The following is a 27,187-nucleotide window of genomic DNA, read 5'->3' as shown; positions in this document are numbered from 1 at the left end:
AGCGGTGTATCAGTGAGGACGTTGGGAAGAGAATGCATAGTGAGATCCTACATCGATAGAGAAAGGAATGAGTGTCAACGAGAATATTGGGTTTCGAAAGAAGGGGAATTGTGAGATCCCACCTTGGTTAGGGAGAAACGAAACATTTTCTATAAAAGTGTGAAAACCTCAACAAACGTGTTTCACCTCAAAAAAAATAAAAGACCAAAGAAAATAATATCTAAGTCAATTGATTGGTCACTATGCTAATAATGAATTATTAATGGTAAGAAGCAAAGTTGTTTACCATATTCATTTAAGCCGTCAAACACGTATGGATTACAAACTACGAGGATGTCTTAGCATCAAGAAGCCCAGTAAATTACCTAATGATTAATAAAAAAAAAAACTGTACAGAAATTTTACATTATATTACAGCAAGCTAGATATTTGATAAAAGCGTCAAGAAGTTCGGTCATCCCTTTGGAGCAAGAGCTTAGAACAAAGCCATGTCTAACTTCCACAGGCCGAGCACTCTTCACGGTTTGTTAGAGAACATACCATCTCTGCCATTTTTGTACTATCATCTTTATCATTAGTTTTTTCCTGCAGAAACCATCAATGGAATTTGGTTATCTAATGAACTTGTAGCTTAGGCAGTGTGGGAAACAAACAGTTTTCGGTGTACACTACTACCTTAAGCATTGATGTATCAACTGTAAATTTGATGGCGTCCGCTGCAGCTCGGGATCGTAGATAGTACATTCCTGTTTTTAAACCCTTCATATAGCAAAAACAAAAACAAAAGATGAAATCAAACTTGCACTACCAATAGCAAGAGAGAATTGTCAATTTGATGATTTACGGTTAGAAATCACGACTTTCCAAAATAGCAAGAGAGAATTCTCGTGGCTTTGATTTTGGTTTTACCAAAATGCCTCGTAGATGTATTCCTTACTTATAAACCCATGATCAACCCCTTAATTAACCAATGTAGGACTCCTCTCCAAATAATCTTCAACCTTTACAACCGTGGAAAAAGAGTCTCTGAAATACAAATGAAGACTAACAGAAACCATATTAAAGTAAAGAAAACTCTCCCTTAAAGATGGATTTCTAAGACTTTAATCAGAGTGCTAGCACAATAATATACCTTTGACCACGCATAGAAGTGCAAGGAAGTAAGTTTTCCAAAATTTGGTTGGTCCATGTGAATATTGAGGCTCTGACTCTGGTCGATGTAACATCCTCGATCGACAGCCATATCTACTAATGTCTTTTGCTTGATCTCCCAAACAGTTCTGAGTTCAATATATTAAGAACAGGTAAGAAGGACAAATCAACATCAAGAGAAAGAACAGGGGAAATGCAAGGAAACTCATCGTACTTGTAAATGGCTCTTAGATCAACAGGGATTTCTGGAATGTTCTGAACAGAGCCATTCTCATATATAATCTTATTCTTCAGTGCAGGAGACCATACACCCATCTCTGTTAAGTCATGCAGTAGATGCTTGTTCACAACAACAAATTCGCCACTGGAGGATGGAAAGAATGATTTTATAATACAATTATAGAAAACATATAGAGTATTATAAAAGGCTCTAGAAGCTCAATTTGAAAAGCAAACCTTAGAACTCTGCGACTGTAGATGTTAGAAGTGTAGGGCTCAAAGCACTCGTTGTTTCCAAGAATCTGGCTGGTAGAAGCAGTTGGCATTGGAGCCACAAGAAGTGAATTTCTAACACCATTTTTGGCTATCTGTCCTCTGAGAGCATCCCAATCCCATCGCTTCGAAGGAGTTACCCCCCACATGTCAGGTTGAAGAATTCCCTTAAAACAAATAACTAAATCAGCATAGCGCAGGAAAAGTAGATGCTGTAAAATAGAATCAGAATACCAGAAGTTGGTGGAAATGACATAACTAAATACCTGACTAATACCTTTTTTTTTCCATTTTTATTCTTCTAAGGGAAAAACCCTTTCACATTAATACCTGACTAACAGGACTGCCAGCATACGTTTCATAGGGACCCTCCATTGCAGCAATCTCACAAGAAGCTTTAAGAGCATGGTAGTAAATGGCCTCAAATATATCTTTGTTCAATTGTTGGGCCTGGCATTTGGTACAATATGAACAACTTTAGTTCGGAAGTAAGAGGCTAAGAGCAGAAGTAAAGCCAAAAGCCTAAACTACCTCGGGTGAATCAAATGGCAATCCCAGTAAAATGAAAGTATCTGCAAGACCTTGAACCCCGATACCAATAGGTCTGTGTCTAAGATTTGACCTTCTGGCAGTCTCAACAGGATAGTAATTGACATCGATTATCTTGTTCAGGTTTGTTGTCACCAGAGCAGTTATCTAATTACACAAAGAATAAATAACCAAGTCAGTTAATTAAGCAAAAAGTACACATTTTTATAATAATAATAAGTAAAACAAACTATGGCCATGGTCATTACAAAGAAACAATACCTCGGCTAATTTGTCAAAATCAAAATAACGATTTTTGGAATCTCTGCTACCAACAAGCTTAGATGGGTGAGACTCGATCGAAACACCCTGCAGTTAAAAATAGTACAAATCAAATTTAGGTAATAAATCCCCCTAGAACAGAAGGCAAAGTTATCATGCAGAAAACAGCAGGTGTTTGGTATAGCCCACCTTCTCTCTGACAAAACGAGGTAGAGCAATTGAGGAAAGATTACACACAGCTGTCTCTGTTGGACTAGAATATTCAATAATCTCTGTACATAAATTAGAGGATTTAATGGTCCCAAGATTCTGCTGGTTGCTTTTCCTGTTACAAGTATCCTAGAGATTGCCAAAAAAAGTAAAAGTTTGAAATTGTTGTTTGAAAGCTATTAGCAAGGCATGGTGGTTTAATACCTTAAATAGCATGTAAGGGGTTCCAGTTTCAATCTGAGATTTTAAGATTTCAAACCAAAGATTCTGTGCCTTGACAATCTTCTTGGCCTTTACCTAGAAGTAAACACAAAATCACACACAAGAGCATATCCAATGTATAGAGCGGACCAAAGTTGGCTATATATACGCAAAATGAACTCCATGACAATTAAATTCTATCTACCTGCTGCTCATATCCAATGTATAGCTTCTCAAATTCCTCACCCCAACAATCAGACAAACCAGGGGCCTCATTCGGACAAAATAATGACCATTCTCCATTACTTTGAACTCTTTCCATGAACAGATCAGGCACCCAAAGTGCATAAAAAATATCTCGAGCACGATGCTCCTCCTACATGAAAAAACAGTTGCAAAATATTAAAATCTTCAGAACTTACATATTAAAACTGTATATCTAATATTTGAGTACTCATTTTAGAATCAACTGAATACAATGTAGCATAATTTCCAATAAATAAAGCAGCAAATAGAAATTACTTTTCCATGGTTTTTTCTGAGATCCAAAAACTCATATATATCAGCATGCCATGGCTCTAAGTATGCAGCAAAAGCACCTGCAAATGGCAGTTATAATGTGAGAAATCCAAATATTGATCATAGATTTAATTTGATCCAATTAGCACACTACCCTTCCTCTTGCCTCCTCCTTGATCAACATATCGAGCAGTATCGTTGAAAACCCGCAGCATAGGCACGATCCCATTAGATGTCCCATTTGTTCCACGAATATAACTACCCATGGCCCGAATATTGTGAATGGAAACACCAATACCACCAGCTGATTTGCTAATAATAGCACACTCTTTTAAGGTATCGTATATACCTTCTATACTATCATCCTTCATGCATACGAGGAAACAGCTGCTAAGCTGTTATGCAACAAGCAAACCCATGACAATCATGCACAAAAGGCCAAATTTTCTAATTAAAGAAAAACAAAACTTATGATCAGCATTCATTAGAAATAAGCTATCAATGAACTCAAAACATACTTGAGGCGTTGGTGTTCCAGAGTTAAAAAGGGTGGGAGAAGCATGAGTAAACCAACGTTGAGACATATTGTGGTAAGTTCTAATAGCAGAATCAATATCATCCTTGTGAATACCAACAGCAACCCTCATTAGCATATGTTGGGGCCTCTCCACAACCTTCCCCTGAACCTTCAGGAGGTATGACCTTTCCAAAGTTTTGAAACCAAAGAAATCATAGTCAAAGTCACGGTCATATATGATCTCACTATCCAAACGAGCCGCATTCTGGAATAGAGAAACAAAAGAAAAAGAAATCCATTAAATAAGCAGTGTGAGGAAGATTAAGCACTCACCTGGCAGAAATAGCAAAACTTATGCGCTTGCAACTAAAAATTTGATCAACGAAAATTCACCGGCAACAAACAAAATCAATAAAATACAAACTAGAACAGGTGGCCTTCCCGCTACTAAAGAAGCCACCGTGTAGCATTTTCTTTTATACAAAAGTCAACCCTTAAAATTAAGGTCATGACCAATCAATGAATCCACACACGAATTTCATAACAAAACTATTAATCATCAAAGGCACATAATATTCAAGAAATCGAGAAAGAATAAAAGATCACCTTCATGATTACTTCATAAACATCATCAGCTATGAGAGAAGCTTTTTGTCCTGATCTTTCACTGACATGGTTGTACATGTCTCTGATACTAAACATCATTACAGGTCAAAAATTAGTTTCATGTCAATATAGTGTAATAAACAAGTTTAGTTTCATACTGAAATGCATCATCAAGACTGATAGGAGCATATGCCAAACTTACGTCTCCGAGAATAACTTTTTCGTGTTCTTGTGCAAATTTGAAACAGCAATTCTTGCCGCCAACTGGGTTAAACAAACAAGCAAAAAGTTAGCAGTTACTTACAATCATCAAGAAGCTACTATCCCACAAAAATGCCAGTTATGTGCTAAGTGAATCGAGACGAACAAAGAAACCCCAGATGAGAAGAGAAACGAACGGAATAAACCAAAAGGTTAATTAGAAAAACGAAGATCGAAAAGAACACAACATAAGAAGACCAAAGGTTGCGCAAATAGTACAGATAAGAGTGATACTCACGGATGCATAGTCAGGATGATTGGCGGTCATAGCAGCAGCGGTTTCGGCAGCCAATTCATCGAGCTGGCTAGTGGTAACGCCTTTGTAAACGCCAGCACAAACTTTTTGGGCCACTAGAACTGGGTCACAATGGTCGATGCTGAGACCATAACTAAGCTTTTTCAAACGAGCAGTGATCTTGTCGAAATGCACCGCTTCCTGACGCCCATCTCTCTTTACCACATACATCTTTACAAGAAGAACTTAACCAAGGAATTTCGTCGAACAGGTCTTGTGCAGAGACAGGACTAGGAGAAAAACAGGGTTACCTCATGAACTCAAGATCAAATAACTTCCATGATGACGACGAGAATCGAGTCCAGACCAAAAATTCAAATTTGAAATTGAATTCAAAATGGTAAACTTGCCGTGGAAGCCTTGTGGGAAAAAAAAAAGAAATTTATTAGGGAAGAGCTTTGTTTGTGGGCGAAGTGCGTGCGAGAGAAGCGGCGCCAGCGTTTTAATTAGCGCGCATTTTGGAGTTTGGCGGGGCGGGGGTGGTGGGCCACCACCTTCCCCTTTTTTCTCTTTCTAATTCACCCCTCTATTTCTCCATCCTTTCAAATTGACCTCGCAACTGTTATTTATTTTATTTTAAGCCCCCACACGGTCGACCCCACCACATTTATTCTGGGCACCGGTTTTTTTAAATAATAATAATACATTTATTGTTTACTTACGGTTCTAAATTGATTTAGCCGCATTAATTAATACGTGTAAAGAAAGTTTTTAACAAAATATCATCTCATCGTAATATAATTAAGAATACTAATAACAAATTATATATTGAAAAGAAAAAAAAAAAACAATTTAAATATTAATCTAAAATCTCTTTTATATTTTTTATTTGCCTAAATACGTATGTATCCATTAAATTAAATTTTTTTTAATATGACGTCAATATCAATATTTTAACAATTTAGTTTTTTACTTACGTTTTTTTATTTATTTTATAAAAATTATTGAAGTTATTTATTTTTAACTCATTCTTCTATCAATATTTTTAAAAGCTAAGTCAATAATTGAAATACCTAAAAAATAAAATATTAGTGGGTAGAATTTAACTAAAAATTCCGTTAGTTTTTAAGATTGAGACTATATATATATATATATTAAATAAATATAAATTCGAGAAAAATGAAATTATTGTCCTGATAACGTAGTCATTGACTTTTTTTTTAGTTCAAGTAGGGTATGTTTTTATTATTATTATTATTTGTATTGACGAGTAATTATAAATTAGTGGACGAAGAAAGAAAAAATAACTTGAGCACAGTAATACATGTATTATCAATTAATATATAAGAGGTGGAGTAAATCTTAAAGGGTCCAAATTCAATTGTACAGCTATACTCGGTGTAAATATGAAATCATGCACCAGTTTCGATCGATAATCCTCTAACTAAAGCCTCCACACGCAAGTCACTGCACTAAGGCATCCACACACAACTCACTGCCAAGAGCTCCCTCGAGCAGAGAAACTAGAAACTTTTCCAATGTATGAAGGGTGACTGCTCAAGTTTCAAGCCGCAACAACTTGAGCGGAATAGAGTTCTACCAACTCAAATATTCATATTATTTTAAATTTAGTGCACTAGATTCGTAATAATGGAATTTTACAAGAATGTGAATATTATTTATTTATTTATTAGGAACGTCATTTTTATCTCAAATCAAATGTATAAATAAATATTTCGAGTGTATGTTATTTATTTTAAAAAATTACTTGTATTCATACCAAAAAATAATAGAAATCTTTTAAAATTTTAGAAAAATTTTAGATGAAAACTTGAAGGAAAATTAAGAGAGTTTTTATTATAAAAAAAAAAAAAATTGTATACAAAAGGTAAAAAGTAAACTCGGTAACTTTTGTGAAAATACGAATTGGTAAAATGTGAAATATTTATGGAAGGTTAGCGTGAAAATCGGTCCTCCAATATCAGCTAGAAACATTAGGTTAAATGGTTAACTGTAAATAAGTTTGCATTTAATTTTATCCCAACCTAAATGCCTAAAAAACCATTAACCGAACCCAAGAACAATTAAGCGACAAATTTATACTGAATTAGAATTTGGAGATTTGTTTGTGAGCTGAAGAAGATACAAATATCCAGCGCTGATCTTCATCGCGTCTTCTCTGACTATATCTCACTGCACCGTGAGGGCAGGAAGAGCTTTGGAGTAACCGAGACGCCATTAACAGCAAGCGATCATTACGAGGATAAGCTCGGGCGACGGGTGCTCTCTCTGTTGCCCACTCCTCACTCCACCTTCTCCAAAATTCCTCTATAATCACGTGGTTACGCGTCTGGTTTTTTGCTATCGGTTTCAACTAACCCCATTTTGGAGTGTGTCCTTTTCATAGTGCAACTGCGAGGACCATCTTTATTAGGCGGCGACGACCCTTGCCGTGGCTACAGTGAAGTCCGATTGGAATTTTGCTGCATATTTTTTTCTCACGGTGGAGGTACTGGGTTGTATGTGATTTTTGGGTTCTGATTCTTCGGAGATACGAGTAGATTTTAACTGATTTTCAGAAGGTTATGGCGGAAGAAAAGGAATCGACCTCGGTTCCTCTCAGTCAAGTAGATAGTGGCGGTCAGGATCCCGAGGATCCTGTCAAATCTCCTCCGAGTTCTCCCAACTCGTCCACTCGTAAGGTCTGGATCTCCTTCATACTCTTCAATCTCTGCCGTCTAATTTTGTTTTATTCTGATTGAGTGCCACATAGGCTGCTCCGAAATGTGCTCCGATCCATTCGGTCGGATTAATTGGATCCCGGTACTTGGACGCGGTCCTTTCTTCATTGACAATTTTCTTCTAATTTTTGCCATACTATGGTCAAAGGGATGTAAGATATTGAGGTTCGATCCGGTGGTGAACCATTTCGGATTGAAATTTGAACATTCCGAGCTTGTGCGGAGCGACTCAAAACTACTATCTAGAAAGATCTTGATCGAATTTGATTACAATGACACGAGTCGGGTTTTACGGATCGTTGGTTATCTATTCGATAATGGGGAAAAATCGAGTCAATTCATAAGTTAATATAATGCATGGCATGAATTCGTCAAAGAAAATGCAGAAGCATGCACGACTGTCAACGAGGTTGAATTGTTGTCTTTCATTAAAATGATAGTTGGGTTATATCCTTTTCGATCTTCAAGATTGAGCTAAATGGCAAACTTATTATTAAATATATTTTGGTTGCGTTATAAATTAGACTATAATTGTACAATACAGCATAAAAAGACAAAGCACCAGGCTATAATTAGTAGAACAATGGCCGGCAATGACATTCGTGGTGTGGGTGAGTTTGATTGGTTTTGGATTCTGACAGCATTTTTCACGGGTCAAAGCATGAAAACTGGTGTGTTAGTATGCTGTGTCTACAAACTGGATGATATATCTAAACCGGGGAAGAAATGGGCTAGTTTATTGCCGAGAACTCTTGTCAAAGGCCTAAAAGCGTCGAGGACTGTCCATTCTACAGTCTGGAGTATTAATCTCCTTTAGAATGAGAGACATATTTTTTAGTTTCACTTCTAATGGCATGGTTATGAGAAGTTTTCACCAAGTTTATTCATATTTAGCTCAAGATTTAGATATTTGAAGTACTATCCCATCCAAAATACCTTCTTTTAGGTCGATTGTTCCGTCACTCCCACATCGATATTACCAGCTATTCTGCATCTGTAATCAGTTTCATACAATGCTCATAAATGGGAAACTTGGAAAAGGCATATCAAAGGATTTTATGATGATAGCCCCAACTTTCAATGGATATCTCGTACTTGAAGACCTGAGGTCATGGTATAAGGTTTAGAGAAATACTTGTTCGGTTAATATGTTGAAAGTATGATGTCATGCATGGTGAAGTTCATTCTATTTCTTCATTTTTTTTTGGTAATTTATTGAATGTTTAACATTTCTGTCTTCGAATCTTGTCTTCTCATTTCGCCTTTTATTCTTCTTCTTCTTTTCTTTGTTATTGTAGCTATTATTTTTGTCATTGTGTGAATATCATATTTTCTTGTCCTCTTTCATTCAAGTCTTTAATCATATCTTTCCTGTCCAGGCTTGCTGTTATGTTCTCCAAAGTTGGGTGTCAAAGAAGTTTATGACTGGATGGTAATTTGGCTGGGCATTGTCTTCCATTTTTTTTTTTGTTTTGTGGCTCTTGTTGTCTCATAATTTCTGACATTTTATTCAATTGTTCATCTTGCAGTGTTGTTCTTTTCCCTGTTGCTGTTACCTTTTTTGTTACATGGTGGTTCATTCAATTTGTTGATGGTTTCTTCAGTCCAATATATGAGCGGCTTGGAGTTGACATATTTGGTAAGGCTTAACTTCTAAGTACGTTAGAATTAGAATTCTTTGATGCATTTATGTATAAAATTCATATTTGGACAATAATACTTGAAAACGACCTGTTGGCCTTAGTGCAAATCATGCGAGAATATTGTTGCATTTTGAAGAGCAATGAACGACTAATTTCAGAAAATGGTTTAGAAGATGCTGATCATTTGCGAATGTGGAAGGTTCCTTGACAGTTGTGCTTGAAACATAAGAATACTTGAACATTCATTTCCTATCTCTCAACAGAGTTTTAGAATATTTCTTCTATTGAGTGTTACTCTCTGCCATCAATGGAGTTATAGGCTGTTTTCATCCAAACAAAAATGGATTTATAGGTTATTTCATCTTCTTTGGCTGCCGCCGCAGCTGCTGCACCACTATGGTAAAACTCTCCCACAAACTTTGGTGTCAAAAAGGGGAATTAATAATAATAAAAGAAAATCCTAGAAATACACTTTGAGAATTGCAGAGCCATTTTCCCTATTTTCGAATTTTCTCCTTTACATTTCCTGCATTGCTTACGACTCGGAGCAACAGGTTACTGTATTCTTATGTCCACGCATGTATAGGAACTGAAAAAGGAAAACATGAGGATATGGTACTCACCATGTCAACTGGGGATATGGGTATTTCTGGTATTTGCTAGCTTCCAAAAAATTAGTCCTAGCTTGACTGTGTCTAGGTAAAGTCTGCCTTCTCATGAATNAGGTGAATAGAGAAAGTATTTATAGTAAGTGGGAGAAGGAAGTATTAGTAAAAGGTGGTCTCATATTTCAACTTTATATTGTGGGCCCAGTCCATCTATAACATATAATGAAAGGAAAATATTCTGGATTTTACTCATGTTCCATTTCTTCCTTAACTTGAATATTCTACTTTCTTTTGGTCTAAATGATCTTATTAACAAGTGGGATCTCATTTGATCATATGATTATATAAAATATACTATATGAAATATTCTATGAAAATGTCTACTAGCAGACGGATGGCACCTTGAATCAATTAACGGGAATTTTTAGACATTTAAGATAAATGTAAATTTCCTTGTGGAGTCCGCTATTCATGATATTGTCGCCTCGCATTTAGGTTCTTCATTTTCTGGAAACGTCTCATAAGGCAGGTTTCTGATGCAGGTCTTGGGTTCATAACATCTTTGCTTTTTGTATTCTTCATTGGTATATTTGTCTCCTCATGGTTGGGTGCTACACTCTTCTGGCTTGGAGAATGGTTCATCCAGCGAATGCCCTTTGTCAGGCATTTATATTCTGCTTCCAAACAAATTAGTGCAGCAATTTCTCCTGGTAATTTTGTATGCACACTAATATTTTGGTTTTTATTTAATGTTGAATGGAAATTTGTGGTCTCTTGAGTAATTTCCTATGTATGGTCGTCTCGAATTCAAATACGAGTTAATATAATGGGTCTCCTTCCCATGCAGATCAAAATACTACAGCTTTCAAAGAAGTTGCAATTATTCGTCATCCGCGTGTTGGTGAATATGCATTTGGCTTTATTACTTCAACTGTTATCCTCCAGGTAATAATCCTTTATGCACTAGACGACTATATTTGCTAGGTACATGACCTTTGACACACTGCATTTCTTCTGTAAAAACTAACCATGTAATAGAATGCTAAAATTCATCTCTGGAATGTTGGACTTGACTCATTTTAGTCTATAATCAGAGAAGTCAATTGCTACGGCCACTCGGTAGATTTAAGATTTCCGTTTGAAAATGATTCTCTTCAGAATTCTGTCATTTCAGTAAACTTGTACAGGGACGACTTAGGTTGGTTCATAGGTGAAATCATGGGAGAATGAGAATGAATTCCTGGGAGATATGTGAATTTGGGCAGAAAGTCTCGTACCAACCTTCTTTCTATATAGGTTGCAACGGGAGGAATACTATTTTACTAGGTTTGGGAATTATGGTTGGATGGGAGAGAGACCACGACATACTTATTTTAACAAGACCAAATTACTACCAAAACGAGGAAATGTTGCTGAAGCGAGGGATGAGGAGTTGGCATTTGAATCTAGTAGACAACGAGTCACTGAGGTCTACTGTAGTGTGTTGTAGTCTTTTTATGCTGGCAGTGATTTTGTGGGGCTCATATGCTTCGGTTAGTTAGAATGTTGTCTGAGTGTTTTTTATGTTTTGCTTTAGGACTCATACTTGAAAGTTCTTGGAGGGAAGGGAGTTCTCGAATCTCCCTTGGCTATTGCCATAAATTGTTGATAAATAAGTCAAAGTTTATCAGAATCTCAACTTTATGCAGCCTCTTCTTGATGCATGATTTGACCGATCTTCTGGTCATGTTGAGTCTCAACAGCTTGAACAACAGGCCAAATTGTTTAAATTTAGGTATTGGACAGTTCCGGCAATTATTATTGTAGCTTGTTTTCAATTCTCATTCCTCACTAATAAAAGGAGTTTATGGATTGAGGGACTTTGAGGCATATTTGGGCTGTTGAAACACTAAAGGAAACATCATTCTTCTACTGGAATTTGGTACTAGGAGGGTTCAAACACTGTTGTTCTGATCCAAAATGGACACACCAGCCTAAACCCCTCCCCGACGATATCTGGTTATGCAATACCGAAACAGAGGCTCAGGACCATCCTTTTTGAATTGCTTCTTTGCTCAAAATCTCCACAACTCTCTTTGAAGAGTTTAACCTGGCATGATACTTTTTTCAGTCCATCTCTCTAGCAATTGAGCAAATCCAAGTCTGTTTCCAGGAGAAGAATGCTACCAAAGGAAATTCGTGGGAAAGTTTTATCTTTATGGGTTATACTTTATTCGTACTGAACATTGATTGATTGCTTTCTTCCATGACTTGTGGAAATTTGTTTTATGCATGTTTGCCTGTTTCTGGTGATCCTATAATTATTGATTTTCATTGCAGAGAGAGAGTGAAGATGAAGAACTATGTAGTGTTTTCGTGCCAACAAATCACCTCTACATTGGGGATATATTTCTTGTTAATTCAAAGGACATCATAAGGCCAAACCTATCTATACGGGAAGGAATAGGTACGTCATCTCTCTTTAAGTAAAACATACGTCATCTCTCTTTAAGTAAAACACTGCACTAGAAAAGGTTTGATCGTCTGTTTGTTCAGCTCTCTTTCTGTGTATGAAGTAATGCTGTAAATTTTTTTCCTCAAAGTAGCATAGTTCGATGCATTGAACTTCTTGTTTACTTATCCTTCAGATAAGTTGTGCTATATTTTCATTAAAGTCAGAATGGTTCGCCAACATCCATCGTATTTGTCTCATATTACTGCCAATTGTGCAGAGATTATTGTTTCTGGTGGTATGACGATGCCGCAAATTATTACTCCTGTGGAGAGAGTTGATAGACAAGCTGAGAGAATAACTTTGAACAGACTAAAGTAGCGACGTGCAGAGGAGAAGATATCCCTGGTAATTATATAAGCAGTTTTTTGTCCTATAAATAGTGTGGAAGTTGTGGTAGTAACCTTATATGGCAGGTCATGGGATGACCTTAATAGAGTTAGGCTTGTTTGTGTGGCGAAACATATTGCCCTCTTGAATCCTTGTATTCGAGTTCGAGTCATAAATGATGGTTCTTGTTGTTGTTCCTACATTTGTTGATGTGTTTGTAGTATTATCATAGTAATGATAGAAATCTTTTGATAGAAGACACAGATATCTCTCTGGTAATAGCATCGGTTTCTGTTTCTCGATCGATTCGATCGAATCTGACCCATGGAAGAATATTGGTGACCATGTTTGGTGAAAAGTCTGTCTTGTTTTCTTTCAAAAAAATCGAAATGGGTCTATCCCTGTTCCTGATCTTTGACCGAAATTATGAAGAAATGAGGAATGATTCTTAATTTTTATGAAAATCCTATGGCCTAATAAGTAGTTTTAGACGAGTTTTTTTTGTTGTATGATGATGATTTGAATTGGTAAAATATTTTACTTTTTTTGAATTAAAGTATGAGAATATCTTTTTTCAAATTAAGTTAAAAAGAAATAAGCATGAAAATTTGACGAACTTCATAAATAAATTCTTGAAATGGTAGAAATATTTTTTTTTTTTTGTCATTTATTCTGAATAAGCCATTTTAGTTCCCCGATTTTCATTTATTTTGTTCTAAACTTTTGTTATTTTTAATAGGTTTAAATAATTAGTTTAGTCCTTATACTAATGATTTAGGTTCATTTTATTCGCTATACTTTCAAAATGTCACCGATCTTTATACTTCCAACTTTTATCAATTTTCATACGTCAATTTAATCCCTTTACTTTTAAAAGAAGACCGCTTTGGTCATTTCATCTTTGTTTTGATGAAAAAATGACACGATACTTTATGTTTAAAAAGATTCTTAATATATAGTCATAAATTTGTATTAAAGGGTTTTATTTGTATATAAATTTTGAACATATAAACAAAATGGTTAAAATTTTAAGATTTAAGAAGAACAAGATTTAAACTTACAACGATCAAAATTAACCAATATCGAACCATATAGGAACTAAGCTAATATTTTAGACTATGTATTTTTAATTTAGTTTCGTGACAGATTTAATCTTTCTAATATTTTAGTTGATTATGTAATATTTGAATTATTTATGTTTTATTTTAAAGTTAAATACTATTTAAGAGTTTTCTAACGTTTGGATTATAGCATAATTGTGAGCCAGCACTAATGTTTTAGATTCATAGATTGATGTATTAATTGGTATATTATAAGTTCACTTATTTGCATTTTCAATTACGAATCTGATCTGTTTTCATCCATATATAAGCAACTCCAAGTCTTTCCCCGCGGATTATTGGAAACTCCAAGCCAAACCAATAGTTCCCCCCTCCCGAAACCCCTTTAAAAAACCCTAGAATTTTCAATCTATCGAAATTTCGCCTCGCCTAGATTCGCTGATTCTGTTCGAATACGAACTCCGGCGAGATCTCCAGCTTTCATTTTGCGGGTCTACTATCGAACCGTTGAATTTCTGAAGATTCGATGGACTTCGACGAGTATGATTACTTGGAGAAAGCCGTGGAGGATCAGGACGATAAGGAGACGAAGAAGGCAAAGAAGAGCGAGAGTGAGAGGAATGAGAAAAGCAGCAGAAAGAGAGAGGTAGACGAGGAAGCTGGCTCTGGTGGTCGTGTGGACGAGGAGCTGAAGGTCAAGAGGTCGAAAAGCGAGCATGACAATGGGAAGGATGATAGGGATCACTCGGGCCGAGCGAGGGATCGGCATCGAAGAGACAGAGAGGAAGAAACAGATGGGGTTAAAGAGAGGGATAGGGAAAGGAACCGTACGAGAGATAGGGGTAGCACTGAGAAGGAAAGGGATAGAGACAGGGATAGAGAGGAGAGAGATAGAGAGAGACATAAGGAGAAGGAGAAGGAGAGGGAGAGAGACAAGGATAGAAGGGATAAGGAGAGAGATAGAGAGAGGCATAAGGAGAAGGACAGAGAGAGAGATAAGGATAGAAGGGACAAGGAGAGGGAGAGGGAGAAGGAGAAAGAAAGAGAAAGGAGAGAAAGGGAGAAGAGGGAGCGGGAGAGAGAAGAGGAGAGATCGAGGCGAAGCAGGAGTCGGTCTGTTCGGGAGAAAGAACGTGAAGTTGATGTCAGAGAAAACAGGTAATTGTCATTTGTGCGCTCTTTGTTGAACTGTGATCTTGAAAGCTTACAATTGACTGTTGGGTGTTGCTCGTATACGTTTATTTTCCGCTTGTTTCTCGTTGTTATTCTTAACAATTATGGGGCGGTGTGTTTGAACGCGAAACAATTTTTTTCGTGGAAAATGTCCAAAGGATAGAAACTTCCCATATGAGGCGAAAACAATCATCCAAGCAAATAGAATCGAGAGAATATCTATAAAAAAATTACAAGAGCCGAAAGATCTACCAAATATTTGAGCACTGAGTATAAGACCGAGCAACTTCGAGAAGAACAAGTTAAGAAGCCAGCTAGCCAAAACAACAAAAACCACTTCCACCAATCACCAAACACTGCTCCAGGCTACAGGCTAATAGGATATCAACTGGGAAACTGCCAAAACTTAATAGAAACTCCTTTGTGCAACAAGCTATCAATTCTCTGATCAAAAGCTCTTCAAACACACCAAACTAATCACACACTAATGCTTCAACCAAGCACACAACCATAAATGAATTAATCTGGAATAAGCCATACTTGATTGGTTATCTTTAGCTTTGAACTCCCAAACATCTTGAAGTCCATGAGATGATCTTCATGGCTATGGACGCCAGCCCACATCATCAGTTGAGAAAAAGTGCTCAAGGAATAAGAGGACGAAGTTTATGGTAGATATATTTTTGGTTACTGCTTACTAAGCTTGTCTTTAAATTTGAATCTATTGTATGAAATTGGTTTCTCATATAAATTAAAATAAAATTGTTGCATTAAACAATATGGCATTGTATCAAGTTAGAAACTTAGATTAGAATACATTTATGCTCTAGGTAGTGAAGTGTGTAAACATTAGCGCTAATTCCCAGGCCTTTGGTTTGGCATCATTGCTAAACCAGATATTCCGTGGAAAGTAGGACCTCTTTCAAGCCTGGTAATGACAGTCGGTTATTTATTTATTTTAATTTGTTGATTTGTTTGAAAAGAAAAAACACTTGCGTTTCATTGACAAGTGCAAAAGTTTTCAAGACATTTACTGAGTTGGTATTTTGCAACAGAAAAGGTAGGACAACAGCCAATGATAACCACCACCATGGTGTGGAAATCCTAGAAGCCCATCATTTAATCAATTTATTTATTTTTCATATACTTAGAGGAATGAAGACATCAAATGAAATCATAAAAGTGTAGACTTGTTCTCCAAGTTCTTTTTTATTTTTATTATTCACTCTCTTTTCTTAGTGCATTCTATAGCCTAAATTACTGATATACCGCAATGAAGGTCTTATCAGGAAGTTCACATTCATTCAAAAAAGATTGTGCCTTCACATAATCACTATCCCCTAGTAACATAGAGTGGAAAGAAGAAATCTAAGTCGTTCTAAATTTCTTTTACATTATTATAATTTAAATTACTGTGTTTTCCTTCAATTTTTCCCTGATGTTTGTGTGTGCAAATGGCAGGAGAATGAAGGAAAAGAAAGACATGGTGGAGCCTGAAGCGGATCCAGAGAGGGATCAAAGAACTGTATTTGCATATCAGGTTGATAGTTTTCCTTGTTTTTTCCTACCTTTCATGTTCTCTTTATATTTTGCTTATCATTTTTATTATCCTCTATATTCTTTGTGCAGATGCCTTTGAAGGCCACAGAGAGAGATGTTTATGAATTCTTTTCAAAAGCGGGAAAGGTATTTGAAATGTGTTACTCAAGTGAAGCACATAAGTGTTTATTTTTTATTTAGCAAAAAATTAACAATTAAAGGTCTTAGCAGTCATACGTGCATCTATATTATTTCCATGAGCCATGTCCCTTGTACTTGTTCACCTCTGTAGCATGTATTAGATAGAGGAATTTTTGTTGCAATGTTATTGCTACAAATGTTATGATGGCCTAGATATTGAGATAGATTTGCTTCATATTGCAGTTACTGTTCCTCTGCCTTCAGTTTCGAAACTATAATCAATTTCTTCTATCTCAACATTCTGTTTATATGGGGTGAGTGAAAATGTATATGAGTTCTGTCGTGATCTCATTGATGGCTGAATGATGCTTTGCTTCGAGTGTAAAGAACGGAAACCTTTATTGCTTTCCTTTTTGCTGGCTTCCTAAATAACCTGCTCTCATTGTTTTTTCTATTTCAGGTGAGAGATGTCCGGCTGATCATGGACAGGAATTCTAGACGGTCAAAAGGAGTTGGGTATGTGGTCTTGGGATAAACAAGTTTTATATTGTATGCTTGTGATCTCGTTAATATGGTTATTAATATAGTAGTTTTGAAGTATCAAATTTAACTGTATTTTTAAATGAACTAGCAATGCGATAATGATGAGGGATGGTGGGAATACTATGCAGTCATGTTTAATCAATTCATGCTGCTTGTTCAAGGTAGATAACATAAACCTGAGGTTTCCTTTGTTGTTTTCCCCATCGTACTCCTAATTCTGCTCCTCTATGTTTTTGTGCAGATAAGAAACAGTCCTAACTCCTATGACTCTGTTATCTCTGGTCTTGGTTTTAGATTCATTTCTTTCTACTATGTAATTTCTTGGTTCAAGTTAACTTTCAAACAGTGATTTGTTACACTTTATTAAAATTAACACGTTTTGTCGTGTATCATCTACTCTCATTGTTTTTTTTCCCTTGGTAAGTATGCAGAAAGGCTCTGGCTTGCGGTTGGTTTTTTTTTNCTTTCTACGGAAAAAAAAAAAGAAAATTAGAGAAGGTCTTCTATGGCATCTTGACTTTCCCATAGTACTTACTGTGCAACGAATTTTTATTGAGAGGAGTTTCTATCGGTTATCAATAATGATTTTTCTGGGGATTAATTTGTATATGCTAATTGACAATTAGGAATGGCGACAAATAGTCACCATCTGACCCCCCCATCTAGTTTAAGCTGGTCATCTGCTATTTGGTTTTGTGTTGCCTCTTCATTGATGAACTGACCTAACTATTTATTTAGTCCGTAGAAAGTCTGAGGTCTCTGTGTAGTTTATTTATCTTATGCTTTGTAAATTTTGTTTCTTATTTTTGCTGTCTCATGTTCTAATAATTTTACTTTGAGGTATTGATTAAACTGCAGGTATGTTGAATTTTATGATGCGATGTCTGTGCCCATGGCTATTGCTCTCTCTGGTCAACTACTTTTTGGGCAACCTGTTATGGTTAAACCTTCAGAGGCTGAAAAGAATCTTGTTCAATCAAATACGTCTGGGGCCTCTGGTGCAGGTCCATATGGAGCAGTAGACAGGAAATTATATGTTGGTAATCTACATTTTAACATGACTGAGACTCACCTTCGAGAGGTACTTAGACCAATAAATCTATGAAATTTTATCTCAAGACATTCATATTTGATTTCCTCTCACACGCAGTTATTTTTTCTACAAGTGACAAGTGTAGACTGACATTGAACAAGAAACAAATTTATGCATAAAAATCATTTCTGATAGTATATGCAGTGAACATGGTTTCCCTATTGTAAAATCATAGTCTATGAATTATAGGCTCTGGGAGAGAATTTAGATTCAGGTTCTACGGATTTAAAATAATCATAGCATATAACCTTTTGACTATAATAGTTGTCCTTCTTTCAGATATATTTCAAAGGAAATTACAACCTATCTTGCCAATGACTAGTTTGAGAGAGTCATCCCTCTCCACACTACTGTCAGTTGACACACAAAATACACATGTACCCTTGTTTGAGAGGGTCATCCATTTCTCCACATTAACTGACCTAGGGAGTTATTACTTACCTATTCAGAATATTCAAACAAGGAAACTGGCTATAACCTATTCTTCTTAATGTTAGAAACAGGAAACAGATACATTTCAGTTTTTCCCTTGAAAACCTTCTGGAATGGAGGTCTAACAGAGCATCACTTCTTTTCTGACTAGATTTTTGAAGCTTTTGGTCCCGTGGAGCTTGTGCAACTACCTCTCGACCTTGAATCAGGTCACTGCAAGGGTTTTGGATTTGTTCAAGTGGGTAATCATTTGTTATCAATTTTTGGGAGTTTTTGATGTACTCAGTCCATAGCTCATAAAGGTATGTCTTAATTTTTTAACTTGTTTCCAGTTTGCTCATCTAGAGCATGCGAAGGCAGCTCAAAGCTTGAATGGGAAATTAGAAATTGCAGGCCGAACCATTAAGGTAGTTTGCTGCTAGAACCTATCAGATTTTAACTTATGTTTAGTACTAATATATCTGTTTGTTATTCGGGCTTCTCTGAAGAATGATGACATCCTGGGTTCTGTGTGTTTTAAACAATACTGTTTGTGCAGGTTTCATCTGTAACAGATCACATTGGAGCACAAGAGAACGTTGCAAAATCAAATGACCTTGATGATGATGAAGGGGGCGGTCTGGTTGGTGTTTAGTTTTCTTTTATGACACCTTGCTTCAGATTTTTCTATTCCTCTCACATGCATAAAAGAAAAAAGGAGAACAAAAAAAAAAAGAAAAGAAAAGAAATGAAGATGAGACTATTGTCATCAGATTATGATCATGTGTCGTATCATTTATTTGATGACCGTTGAACTGTGCTGATTGGATACTTTTTCACTTTGATTACTTCCAACTAGAGCACTTTTTGGTTACTAATTATAACGACTGATTGCAGGCATTGAATGCTCAATCAAGAGCTCTGCTTATGCAGAAGCTTGACCGCACTGGCATTGCTACCAGGTTTGTCTCCTTTTAGTGTGATTAAGAAGCGAGATGTCTTATTTTCCCTCTTTAGTAGTTAGTACTTCCATATTCCTGAATGGACGTATTTTTATTCTCTAAGAAAGAAGGATTGGATCAATGCAAGTCAACTGCTTCATGGTTATTGCTTCATGGTTTCAGTATTGCAGGATCTCTTGGAGCTCCAGTGTTGAATGCGTCAGCCCCAAATCAGAGAGCTACCAGCTTGCCACTAAATGGTCAAGCTGCAGTTGCTGCACCAGTACTTCCAGCGAATTTTACTCCACCTGTTTTACAATCTGTTGGAAGTCCTAGTGAATGCCTACTACTGAAAAACATGTTTGATCCATCGACGGAGGTACTGAATAATCGGATGTTCTGTTTCTCATTTTTTGAGGTGGATTATTTATGATATGAATCATCTGTTGGATTATTTATGATATGAATCATCTTGCAGACAGCACCAGACTTTGACTTGGAAATCAAAGAAGATGTTGAAGAGGAGTGTTCTAAATATGGTCATGTTAAGCATATATATGTGGATAAGTGAGTCTTTTTTTCTTGTCCCCATAATCATATTAACTACTTCAGCTCATATGAAACTTCATCTATTCATTTTTTATTCAAATTTATATTTCTGCTTTCTTTTTTAATCGGTCATATTTATTGCTACAATGCTAAAATACAGGATGTGTCCCCTGTTCATATCTTTCTTGAATTTGTTTTGTGCCCTGTTGGGGCATTGGCTTGGATCTTTGATCCTCATTTGCAGATACTTCCGGATTAGGGATGGAAAAAAAATTACTAATGCCTCCATGGATGGGAGAATCTTATTTTCCTTATTTAATTTTAGGAAGGCTATGGAAATGGCTTATCCTACGCTGACCACTAGCCCTGAATTATTATAAACTTAAAAATATACTTGACTGACAACATTATCTATTATATATATACACACTGGAAACTTAAATCTTCAACAGAATGTCATTTCATCGTTATGTCCTAGAATTGAACTTTCGAACATTGCGTTATTATGTGATTAAATAGATGTTTGTTTGTGTAGAATGTCATTTCATCGTTTTATTTTTCTTTTATGATTTTATATTTTGCAGAAATAGCGCGGGATGTGTGTATCTGCAATATGATACGGTGGAAGCTGCTATTAATGCTCAACGTGCAATGCACTTGAGATGGTTTGCAGGCAGGCAGATATCAGTCTTGTTCATGGTTTGTTTTTAACTCAAAAGCTTCAATTAGCTCGTAATAAATTTCTCAATTCTTTTAGACTGGTATTAGGAAGAAGAAATTGTGTCGGGGAGCTTGATTTTTAGGGCTTTTGGAACTCATTTCCTTTGTGTTAGATTTCTCTGTTTCAGCTTCTTCTCAATACCATATCTTCTGTGATGCAGCAACCGCAGGTGTATGAAGCCAAGTTTATAGGAGCTTGAATGCTGTTCGTGGTTCTCATCATTTAGGAGTAACCAGAAGAAGATCCCTCCAGCCGTCCAGTCAATGTCTAATGCCTCCCCCGTTTCTGTAATAGGTGCATGTAGAAGTACAGGTTAAAATTGAGTTGACTGTCTGGATAGAAAAGTAAAACGCCCTGTTCCTTATGCTGGAAATTGGTACCTATTCTTCATTTCTGCTCTTCTATAACATGAGTGTCAAGCGAATACTTTTTGTTGGCTTGGATGGATGCATTTAGTGCCGACTTGTGGAGCTGCTGCTTTCTTTGAACATGCCTTGCAATGCATGCATTTTGTTGAAAGTCTTCTCTGAAACACACATAGTTTGAGTTGGATTTTCGTTCAATTACAGATTCATATCTGCCAGCGATTACTTGAAGCCCTTAATTTATACAAATTTTTTCCAATGTTCATAACTCTTACCCTTCAGGACTGAATGCAAGTTTATAGCTGTTTTCTAGTAGAAATTGTCGACATTTTTATGATTTCCATATTGTAGGATAACTTAAGATGGGTGTTCTCAATATAATGCTCGGACAGTGAGACTTAGATCAGGTGGGTGAATGACACGTGTGATACGAGTTATTATCTTGTTTCTTTTGGTAGCTTATATATATATAAATATTATTCTTCTTTCTCAACATGACCTAAAGGAAAAGGCGCTGCTTAGCCCTACATTAGTAGAAACACGACCGTATGCTTTCAATGTAGTAGCTGATGAAATAATTTCTATATAATACTAAATTGAAAATGATTCACCATGATATTGGTGAGTTATCAATTACATGCACAAATAAATCATATTGCTCACCATCTATACTTTAGAAAAAGTACATTTATGTCATAACACCGATTGACATATGAATTTCTTGGGATGTAATTTAACATTAAATGTAATCAACTGGTTATAACATTATTAAAAGCATCTTTATTTGGTGAGTATCTAAAGATTTGCATGGAATAGAATAAATATATTTAACATATATATTTTAGAGAGAGAAGAGAACCTTGTGACGACTTGGGCTTTTTAAACACCCAAGTTCCAAGAGTGAATATGGGCCAATTGGGCCGAAGAGGGAATGTGAAATGGGCCCAACTCCACAGAGAATCTGCTGATAGTGAAGATGGCGGAGGGGGATTGGTAGATGGCAGTGATCGAGGAGGATTACGTGCGGTAGCGTCGGCGGTAAGACCGGGACCTCAAAGCCCTACTCTCACTGGATCATACTCGGCCACCCCTTTTCTTCTCCTTTTCTTTCTATATATAAAATCCACGGGGCCTTCGGAGGGGCTTAGTTTTTGAAACCACCCACTGCCCAATCAAATAGGTGAATTCACGCACAGATGGAGTGGTTGTAGATTCTTCTATCGGTTGCGAGCTTCTCCAGATTATTCCCTTCTTCGTTTCTTCTTCTACTACTCAGACCACTCACGGTAACACATCATTAACTCTTGCGTGCTGTTTATATTTTGAGCGTTAATTCGTGTATTCAATCCTGCGTTGTTGTTTGTTGTGTCAGATGGATAGGTACCAGAGAGTGGAGAAGCCGAAGTTAGAGAACTCTCCTATAAACGAGAATGAGATTCGCATTACTACTCAAGGAAGGATGAGGAACTACATTACTTATGCCACCACTCTTCTCCAGGTTCGTTTCTTCTCTCGACTGTATTTGCTCGTGTACAATTATGGGTATTACTTAATTATGTGAGTGAAGAACAACGTCCAATTTGTACTTCTAATTTTGTAGTGTTCCTGCTTTTAATACTCCAAATGCCTGATTCGAGGTCAATTTTATTTATCTTTTAGAGACATTATTTAATGCCAAAGTTTTGTTTTATGCTATTACTTTATTTGTTAGTGCTTTTCTTTTGCCATGAAAAACTGGAAACCTTGCTTTTGATTTTGTATCAATATCAATTAGGGGGCTCTACGCATAGAGATGTCTTTTCACTAATGACTACAATTCTCTATCCACTTTCTTTCTCACTAAGGTCTCTCGAAAGAGAATCCACTCCGCCCTTAACTCATTAACGAAAAAGATAAGGTCATTCCATTTCAACAAAAGACCCTCCTAAGTTCCATAGTTTTGGGTCTACTATCTTGATCATGATTTTCCTATCTTAGTCTTTCCCTTTTTGGCCGATTGTGGGTCTGGAGGGATTCAAACCCCGGACATGGTTCGTAGCTACACATTTGCACTTTGTTTCTATTATATTGTTTTCATTTTTGGTAATGTCCAACTCTTATTTCCTGCTTGTGCATGTTCCTCTTTCACCCACAGACTCTCAATAGTTGTTTGACCGTATTATTCTTGATACTTTTCACCATCCTTAAATAAATTGTTGTTATAGCTTGATTTCATTGCTTATGATTTCTGGGTTCTTTCACAGGATAAAGAGTCAAACGAGATTGTTGTCAAGGGAATGGGCAGAGCTATCAATAAGACTGTTATGATAGCTGAACTAATTAAGGTATGGTTATTCTCTTCACCATGCTTGTTCTTTTGGTGTTCTTGCGATACCCTCTATATTATCTACCTTTTCCTTCTTATTCAGAGAAGGATTGCTTGTCTCCATCAGAGCACCGCAATTGGATCTACTGATATAACTGACATGTGGGAGCCACTCGAAGAAGGCCTTCTTCCGTATGCTTCTGAAAATTTAACACTTTTAGCTTTGTAACACACTTGTTCTGATACCTCATTTTTCTCTACACTTTGCAGTCTCGAGACTACAAGGCATGTCTCGATGGTATCAATTATCTTGTCCAAGAACGAGCTAGATGCTTCCTCCACAGGGTAAATATTTGTCATGTGGTTTGCCTAATTTGTTAAGATTCTGTATTAAAGCTCCATGTTCTTCAATATTTAAGTGGATCTGCTTCTTGACCTCCATTTTCATTTGTTTTACTTCTATTTAGGTACCAATCACCTCTTCCCGTTGACCAGGTGAAACCATGGAATGAATTAGAAGATGACGGAGGTGAATAATACAAAATGGATTTTACATTTCAATTCATTTACTCGTAGTAATGAACTGATGTTAATTAATTTGCACCAATTTACTTTGATTTAGAGGGATCGCCTAGAGGTAGAGGCAGAGGACGTGGTAGAGGAAGAGGCAGAGGTAGAGGTAAAATTATTCTCTTAAACAAGGATCATGAGAGGTTCATCTTTTCATGATCTTAATTTGAATGTCGATCTCGTGTAGGGAACTACAACGGTCCATCTTTTCATGATCTTAATTTGAATGTCGATCTCATGTAGGGAACTACAATGGTCCATCTGAGTATCAGGGCGATGGTTGGGATGGAGGGCAAGGCTTTGGAAGTAGAGGTCGTGGACGTGGACGAGGTCGTGCATTTCGTGGAAGAGGACGCGGTTATGGTTACCAATCAGGTGGATATTTTGATTATGGTGATCCTATGGCACCACCAGTACCTGGTGAGTATCCTCTTGGTTAGCCTTCTTCTTTTGGTTATAAAAGTATGTAAACTCTAGTATGCCATACCATTGTTTCGAACCCGAGCACATTCGGTTGACTATATGTTATGTAAAGGTTTTGCAGGGCGTGGTCGGGGCAGGGGGCGGGCTCGTGGCCGTGGTGGTTTTTATCGATCAGATGGTCCAGTTCAAGCAGCAGCTGCTTGAGAGGCAAATTGTTGATGAATGTGGTTGGTAACATCGGTGCCATGGGGGTAGGAGTTTTAGTTTCCTTAGCGTTTTGACATAGGAAGATTTTGGTAGCTCCTAATTAACTTCAGACCCAAATTTTTACTCTATTCAATAGGCGGTAGTGTAGAAGCAGCCGTACATTCTTTCATACCCTTTTTCAACCAAATTTAATGGAATAGCTGCATTTCTATGAATTAGTCCACCCATTTATCTATTCATAGTTAGAATGGTAAATGGTGCCTTGTTCATTGAACTATGTTGACTTTGAAATAACGGGTTCACGTGTTATCCAACAAACATGTGAAGAATGTGAAAATTATTGTTTCTCTAAGTCTACTAGGTGCATTTAAATTTTTAAATCCTATACTTTGAACAGTAAATTTGTTCACGAAACACATGCATATACAATATCCTTATTTTAATCATTGGACTTTTAACTTTTATCTTACTAAAACAAAACAACGAAAGTCAAACAATTACACTGAATTATTCTCATTAAAAGTGTCATTTTCTTAAAAAATAAGTTCTCATTAAAAATGTCATTAAAAATGTCATTTAAAAAAAAAAAAACATTGCTTTAAAAATGTTTAGAAACATATCATTTAATTTTTAAATAAATAAATTTATTTTTAAATATACCCTAAATTTGTATTTAGCCTATTAAGAGCATTTTTATATATAAAGTAAGAACTATCTAATTGATATATCATCTACTAAACTATGTTTTGATCACCGTAATTGAACTCTATTGCAGTATAGTTTGTTCTAACTTATCTGACTTAATTTTTTTTTTCTTTTTTTATTAGTGATATTAAATGAGGAGATTATGTGTTCGAACTTTACAATATCATTTGCTCTACAATGATGTGTTCGAACTTTACAATATCATTTGCTCTTCAATAACGAGTTGTTTCAACTACAACTACGTGTGATTTCAAGAGTCAAACGATTAAATCTAATAATCTACTCGAAACCGGGAATGAATCTAATAACTTTTTTCTACTCGAGTGTTAGCCGTGTTCAAGTTCTGACGATCCCCTTGCCGGGAATCTACCATTACCGATGGGTTTGGTGTTGATATATATGCTTTGGAGGGATCGAAATCGTCTCTTCTTAGGCCGAAAAATGGAATCCAAATCTTCTTCTTCATCATCTTTCCCGAAAATCTCTTCGATTTTCAACCAATTTGACGTCTCAATTTGGTATCTCTTCTGATCAACCTCCTCCTCCTCCCCACCGCCACCGCGGTCGCCGCCGTGTCCCTTTTTCAGCTTCTTGTTCTTCTTGTTCTCCGCCGCCACAACGACATTGCTACTACAGTTTTCGTCGTCGTCCTCATCCTCGATGCTCAGCTGCATCAACAGCTGCGCCGCAACCAGTACCTCCTCCGACGAGTCTTCTCCCATGGAAAAAAAACTCAGCTTTAGAGAGAGAAACAAGAGAGAGAATGAAGTGGAGTGATCAAGTTCCTCTCTTTTTAATTTAGCGTAAGTAATTTCTTATGGGTTTTTATGGGTTTTGCGAAAGATCTCGTTTTTTTGAAGTTGCAGACTTTTTTTGAAGAGAGAGAAACAACAAACAGAGGAGAGAGAAACGTTGGTGGAAAATGGAAATTATAATATTTTCTCTTTTTTCTGCTTATATAAAGTTGTCCGGGCTGATCTGCTACATCCGGTTCTATTATAAACAACGAATTTATGGAGTTCTCCAAACCGTTCGATTCTTACTATATTATTGACTTTCTTGACCTCTGACATTCCAGTGTACGCCGTCGGATGAACAGGGTTTAAATTTGAACGGTTGTGATTGATTGGAGGAAGGTCAGTGGAAATTGTCAAACTCGTAAATATGATGTTTTCCCTAATAAGGGTTAATTTGGAAGAATAAAAAAATAATGACTTTTGACTTTGACCTTTGACCTTTACCCTTTGACCTATTTATGGTTTGGGCCTTACTACATAATAATTAAGCGTGTGGAAGACTAATTACTTTGGAGGCAAAATGGTTACTTTATTATGATTATTATTTTGTTTTTTTTTTTAATTTAAATATTCCTCTAATGGAAATTACTATTCAATTTCAATTTCTTAACTTGATTAGTATGCTTAATGCTTAATTCTGTTTAAAACCTATGACAAAAGAAACATAAGTTTCATAATTCATATGGGACGATACGAACTCGGATACAACAAAAAGAAATGTTCAGCTGATGTCATATCTCGTTCTTTACAATTCTTCATAGTTGTTTGGTGTCACAGTCATGCTTGTTCAAGACTGGTTGTCTATGGCCTCATATTGGATGTTCCGA

The 27,187-nt window shown here is 36.3% G+C and overlaps 4 protein-coding genes across 8 annotated transcripts; 3 read left to right on the top strand and 1 right to left on the bottom strand.

The window, feature by feature from the left end:
- Nucleotides 1–266: 266 nt before the first annotated feature.
- On the bottom strand, nucleotides 267–5,499 carry LOC111803152 (ribonucleoside-diphosphate reductase large subunit-like). 2 transcript variants are annotated; one of them, XM_023687439.1, is made up of 17 exons: nucleotides 5,007–5,498; nucleotides 4,710–4,771; nucleotides 4,508–4,595; nucleotides 3,903–4,166; nucleotides 3,539–3,779; nucleotides 3,388–3,464; nucleotides 3,071–3,241; nucleotides 2,869–2,961; nucleotides 2,644–2,793; nucleotides 2,455–2,541; nucleotides 2,176–2,340; nucleotides 1,975–2,094; nucleotides 1,609–1,811; nucleotides 1,367–1,516; nucleotides 1,133–1,280; nucleotides 676–759; nucleotides 267–585 (listed from the first exon to the last, which is right to left on the bottom strand). In XM_023687439.1, exons 1-17 carry the CDS (start codon nucleotides 5,232–5,234, stop codon nucleotides 493–495), a joined length of 2,424 nt encoding a protein of 807 aa, XP_023543207.1. In that variant the 5' UTR covers nucleotides 5,235–5,498; the 3' UTR covers nucleotides 267–492. The 2 variants fall into 2 exon arrangements, 1 of the variants encoding a protein (XP_023543207.1); XR_002816344.1 differs by lacking the exon at nucleotides 267–585 and adding an exon at nucleotides 938–1,044 and having other exon boundaries at nucleotides 675–759; nucleotides 5,007–5,499.
- A 1,587-nt stretch (nucleotides 5,500–7,086) lies between these two features.
- On the top strand, nucleotides 7,087–13,120 carry LOC111804015 (protein LIKE COV 2-like). Its single transcript, XM_023688664.1, has 7 exons — nucleotides 7,087–7,705; nucleotides 9,124–9,176; nucleotides 9,274–9,383; nucleotides 10,538–10,705; nucleotides 10,843–10,940; nucleotides 12,315–12,441; nucleotides 12,707–13,120. The coding sequence occupies exons 1-7, from the start codon at nucleotides 7,589–7,591 to the stop codon at nucleotides 12,805–12,807; spliced, it is 774 nt and encodes a 257-aa protein (XP_023544432.1). The 5' UTR covers nucleotides 7,087–7,588; the 3' UTR covers nucleotides 12,808–13,120.
- Nucleotides 13,121–14,203: 1,083 nt separating this feature from the next.
- LOC111803640 (RNA-binding protein 39-like) lies at nucleotides 14,204–21,625 on the top strand. Of its 2 annotated transcripts, XM_023688145.1 has the most exons (13): nucleotides 14,204–15,035; nucleotides 16,512–16,590; nucleotides 16,680–16,736; nucleotides 17,191–17,246; nucleotides 18,132–18,354; nucleotides 18,950–19,036; nucleotides 19,131–19,205; nucleotides 19,337–19,420; nucleotides 19,675–19,739; nucleotides 19,902–20,097; nucleotides 20,197–20,285; nucleotides 20,852–20,966; nucleotides 21,149–21,625. In XM_023688145.1, exons 1-13 carry the CDS (start codon nucleotides 14,404–14,406, stop codon nucleotides 21,185–21,187), a joined length of 1,797 nt encoding a protein of 598 aa, XP_023543913.1. In that variant the 5' UTR covers nucleotides 14,204–14,403; the 3' UTR covers nucleotides 21,188–21,625. The 2 variants fall into 2 exon arrangements, with proteins under 2 accessions (XP_023543913.1, XP_023543914.1); XM_023688146.1 differs by lacking the exons at nucleotides 20,852–20,966; nucleotides 21,149–21,625 and having other exon boundaries at nucleotides 14,404–15,035; nucleotides 19,910–20,097.
- A 737-nt stretch (nucleotides 21,626–22,362) lies between these two features.
- Nucleotides 22,363–25,073, top strand: LOC111804124 (5'-3' exoribonuclease 2-like). Of its 3 annotated transcripts, none has more exons than XM_023688824.1 (9): nucleotides 22,363–22,639; nucleotides 22,726–22,851; nucleotides 23,597–23,677; nucleotides 23,762–23,850; nucleotides 23,929–24,003; nucleotides 24,126–24,187; nucleotides 24,281–24,331; nucleotides 24,472–24,648; nucleotides 24,764–25,073. In XM_023688824.1, exons 2-9 carry the CDS (start codon nucleotides 22,726–22,728, stop codon nucleotides 24,853–24,855), a joined length of 753 nt encoding a protein of 250 aa, XP_023544592.1. In that variant the 5' UTR covers nucleotides 22,363–22,639; the 3' UTR covers nucleotides 24,856–25,073. The 3 variants fall into 3 exon arrangements, with proteins under 3 accessions (XP_023544592.1, XP_023544593.1, XP_023544591.1); XM_023688825.1 differs by having other exon boundaries at nucleotides 24,281–24,337; nucleotides 24,773–25,073; XM_023688823.1 differs by having other exon boundaries at nucleotides 24,281–24,337.
- The last annotated feature ends 2,114 nt before the right edge of the window (nucleotides 25,074–27,187 follow it).

This window comes from Cucurbita pepo, chromosome LG10, assembly GCF_002806865.2.
Source record: "Cucurbita pepo subsp. pepo cultivar mu-cu-16 chromosome LG10, ASM280686v2, whole genome shotgun sequence".
Taxonomy (NCBI): Eukaryota; Viridiplantae; Streptophyta; class Magnoliopsida; order Cucurbitales; family Cucurbitaceae; genus Cucurbita; species Cucurbita pepo.
The sequence above is the reverse complement of the archived record's forward strand: the minus strand, read 5'-3'. Positions and strand labels throughout refer to the sequence as shown.

What these genes read in the sequence shown, in the direction of transcription:
- LOC111803152 (XM_023687439.1), bottom strand. Translation starts at nt 5,234, where the DNA reads ATGTATGTGGTAAAGAGAGATGGGCGTCAGGAAGCGGTGCATTTCGAC. An exon ending in CCCCTTACATGCTATTTAAG is followed by an intron (nt 2,794 to 2,868) that starts GTATTAAACCAC and finishes GGCAATCTCTAG; the next exon opens with GATACTTGTAACAGGAAAAG. An exon ending in CTGGCAGTCCTGTTAGTCAG is followed by an intron (nt 1,812 to 1,974) that starts GTATTAATGTGA and finishes ATTTGTTTTAAG; the next exon opens with GGAATTCTTCAACCTGACAT.
- LOC111803640 (XM_023688145.1), top strand. Translation starts at nt 14,404, where the DNA reads ATGGACTTCGACGAGTATGATTACTTGGAGAAAGCCGTGGAGGATCAG. An exon ending in TCTTTTCAAAAGCGGGAAAG is followed by an intron (nt 16,737 to 17,190) that starts GTATTTGAAATG and finishes TTTCTATTTCAG; the next exon opens with GTGAGAGATGTCCGGCTGAT. An exon ending in AGGGTTTTGGATTTGTTCAA is followed by an intron (nt 19,037 to 19,130) that starts GTGGGTAATCAT and finishes ACTTGTTTCCAG; the next exon opens with TTTGCTCATCTAGAGCATGC.
- LOC111804015 (XM_023688664.1), top strand. Translation starts at nt 7,589, where the DNA reads ATGGCGGAAGAAAAGGAATCGACCTCGGTTCCTCTCAGTCAAGTAGAT. An exon ending in TAGTGCAGCAATTTCTCCTG is followed by an intron (nt 10,706 to 10,842) that starts GTAATTTTGTAT and finishes CTTCCCATGCAG; the next exon opens with ATCAAAATACTACAGCTTTC. An exon ending in ATCTATACGGGAAGGAATAG is followed by an intron (nt 12,442 to 12,706) that starts GTACGTCATCTC and finishes CCAATTGTGCAG; the next exon opens with AGATTATTGTTTCTGGTGGT.
- LOC111804124 (XM_023688823.1), top strand. Translation starts at nt 22,726, where the DNA reads ATGGATAGGTACCAGAGAGTGGAGAAGCCGAAGTTAGAGAACTCTCCT. An exon ending in CTCGAAGAAGGCCTTCTTCC is followed by an intron (nt 23,851 to 23,928) that starts GTATGCTTCTGA and finishes TACACTTTGCAG; the next exon opens with TCTCGAGACTACAAGGCATG. An exon ending in AGGAAGAGGCAGAGGTAGAG is followed by an intron (nt 24,338 to 24,471) that starts GTAAAATTATTC and finishes GATCTCATGTAG; the next exon opens with GGAACTACAATGGTCCATCT.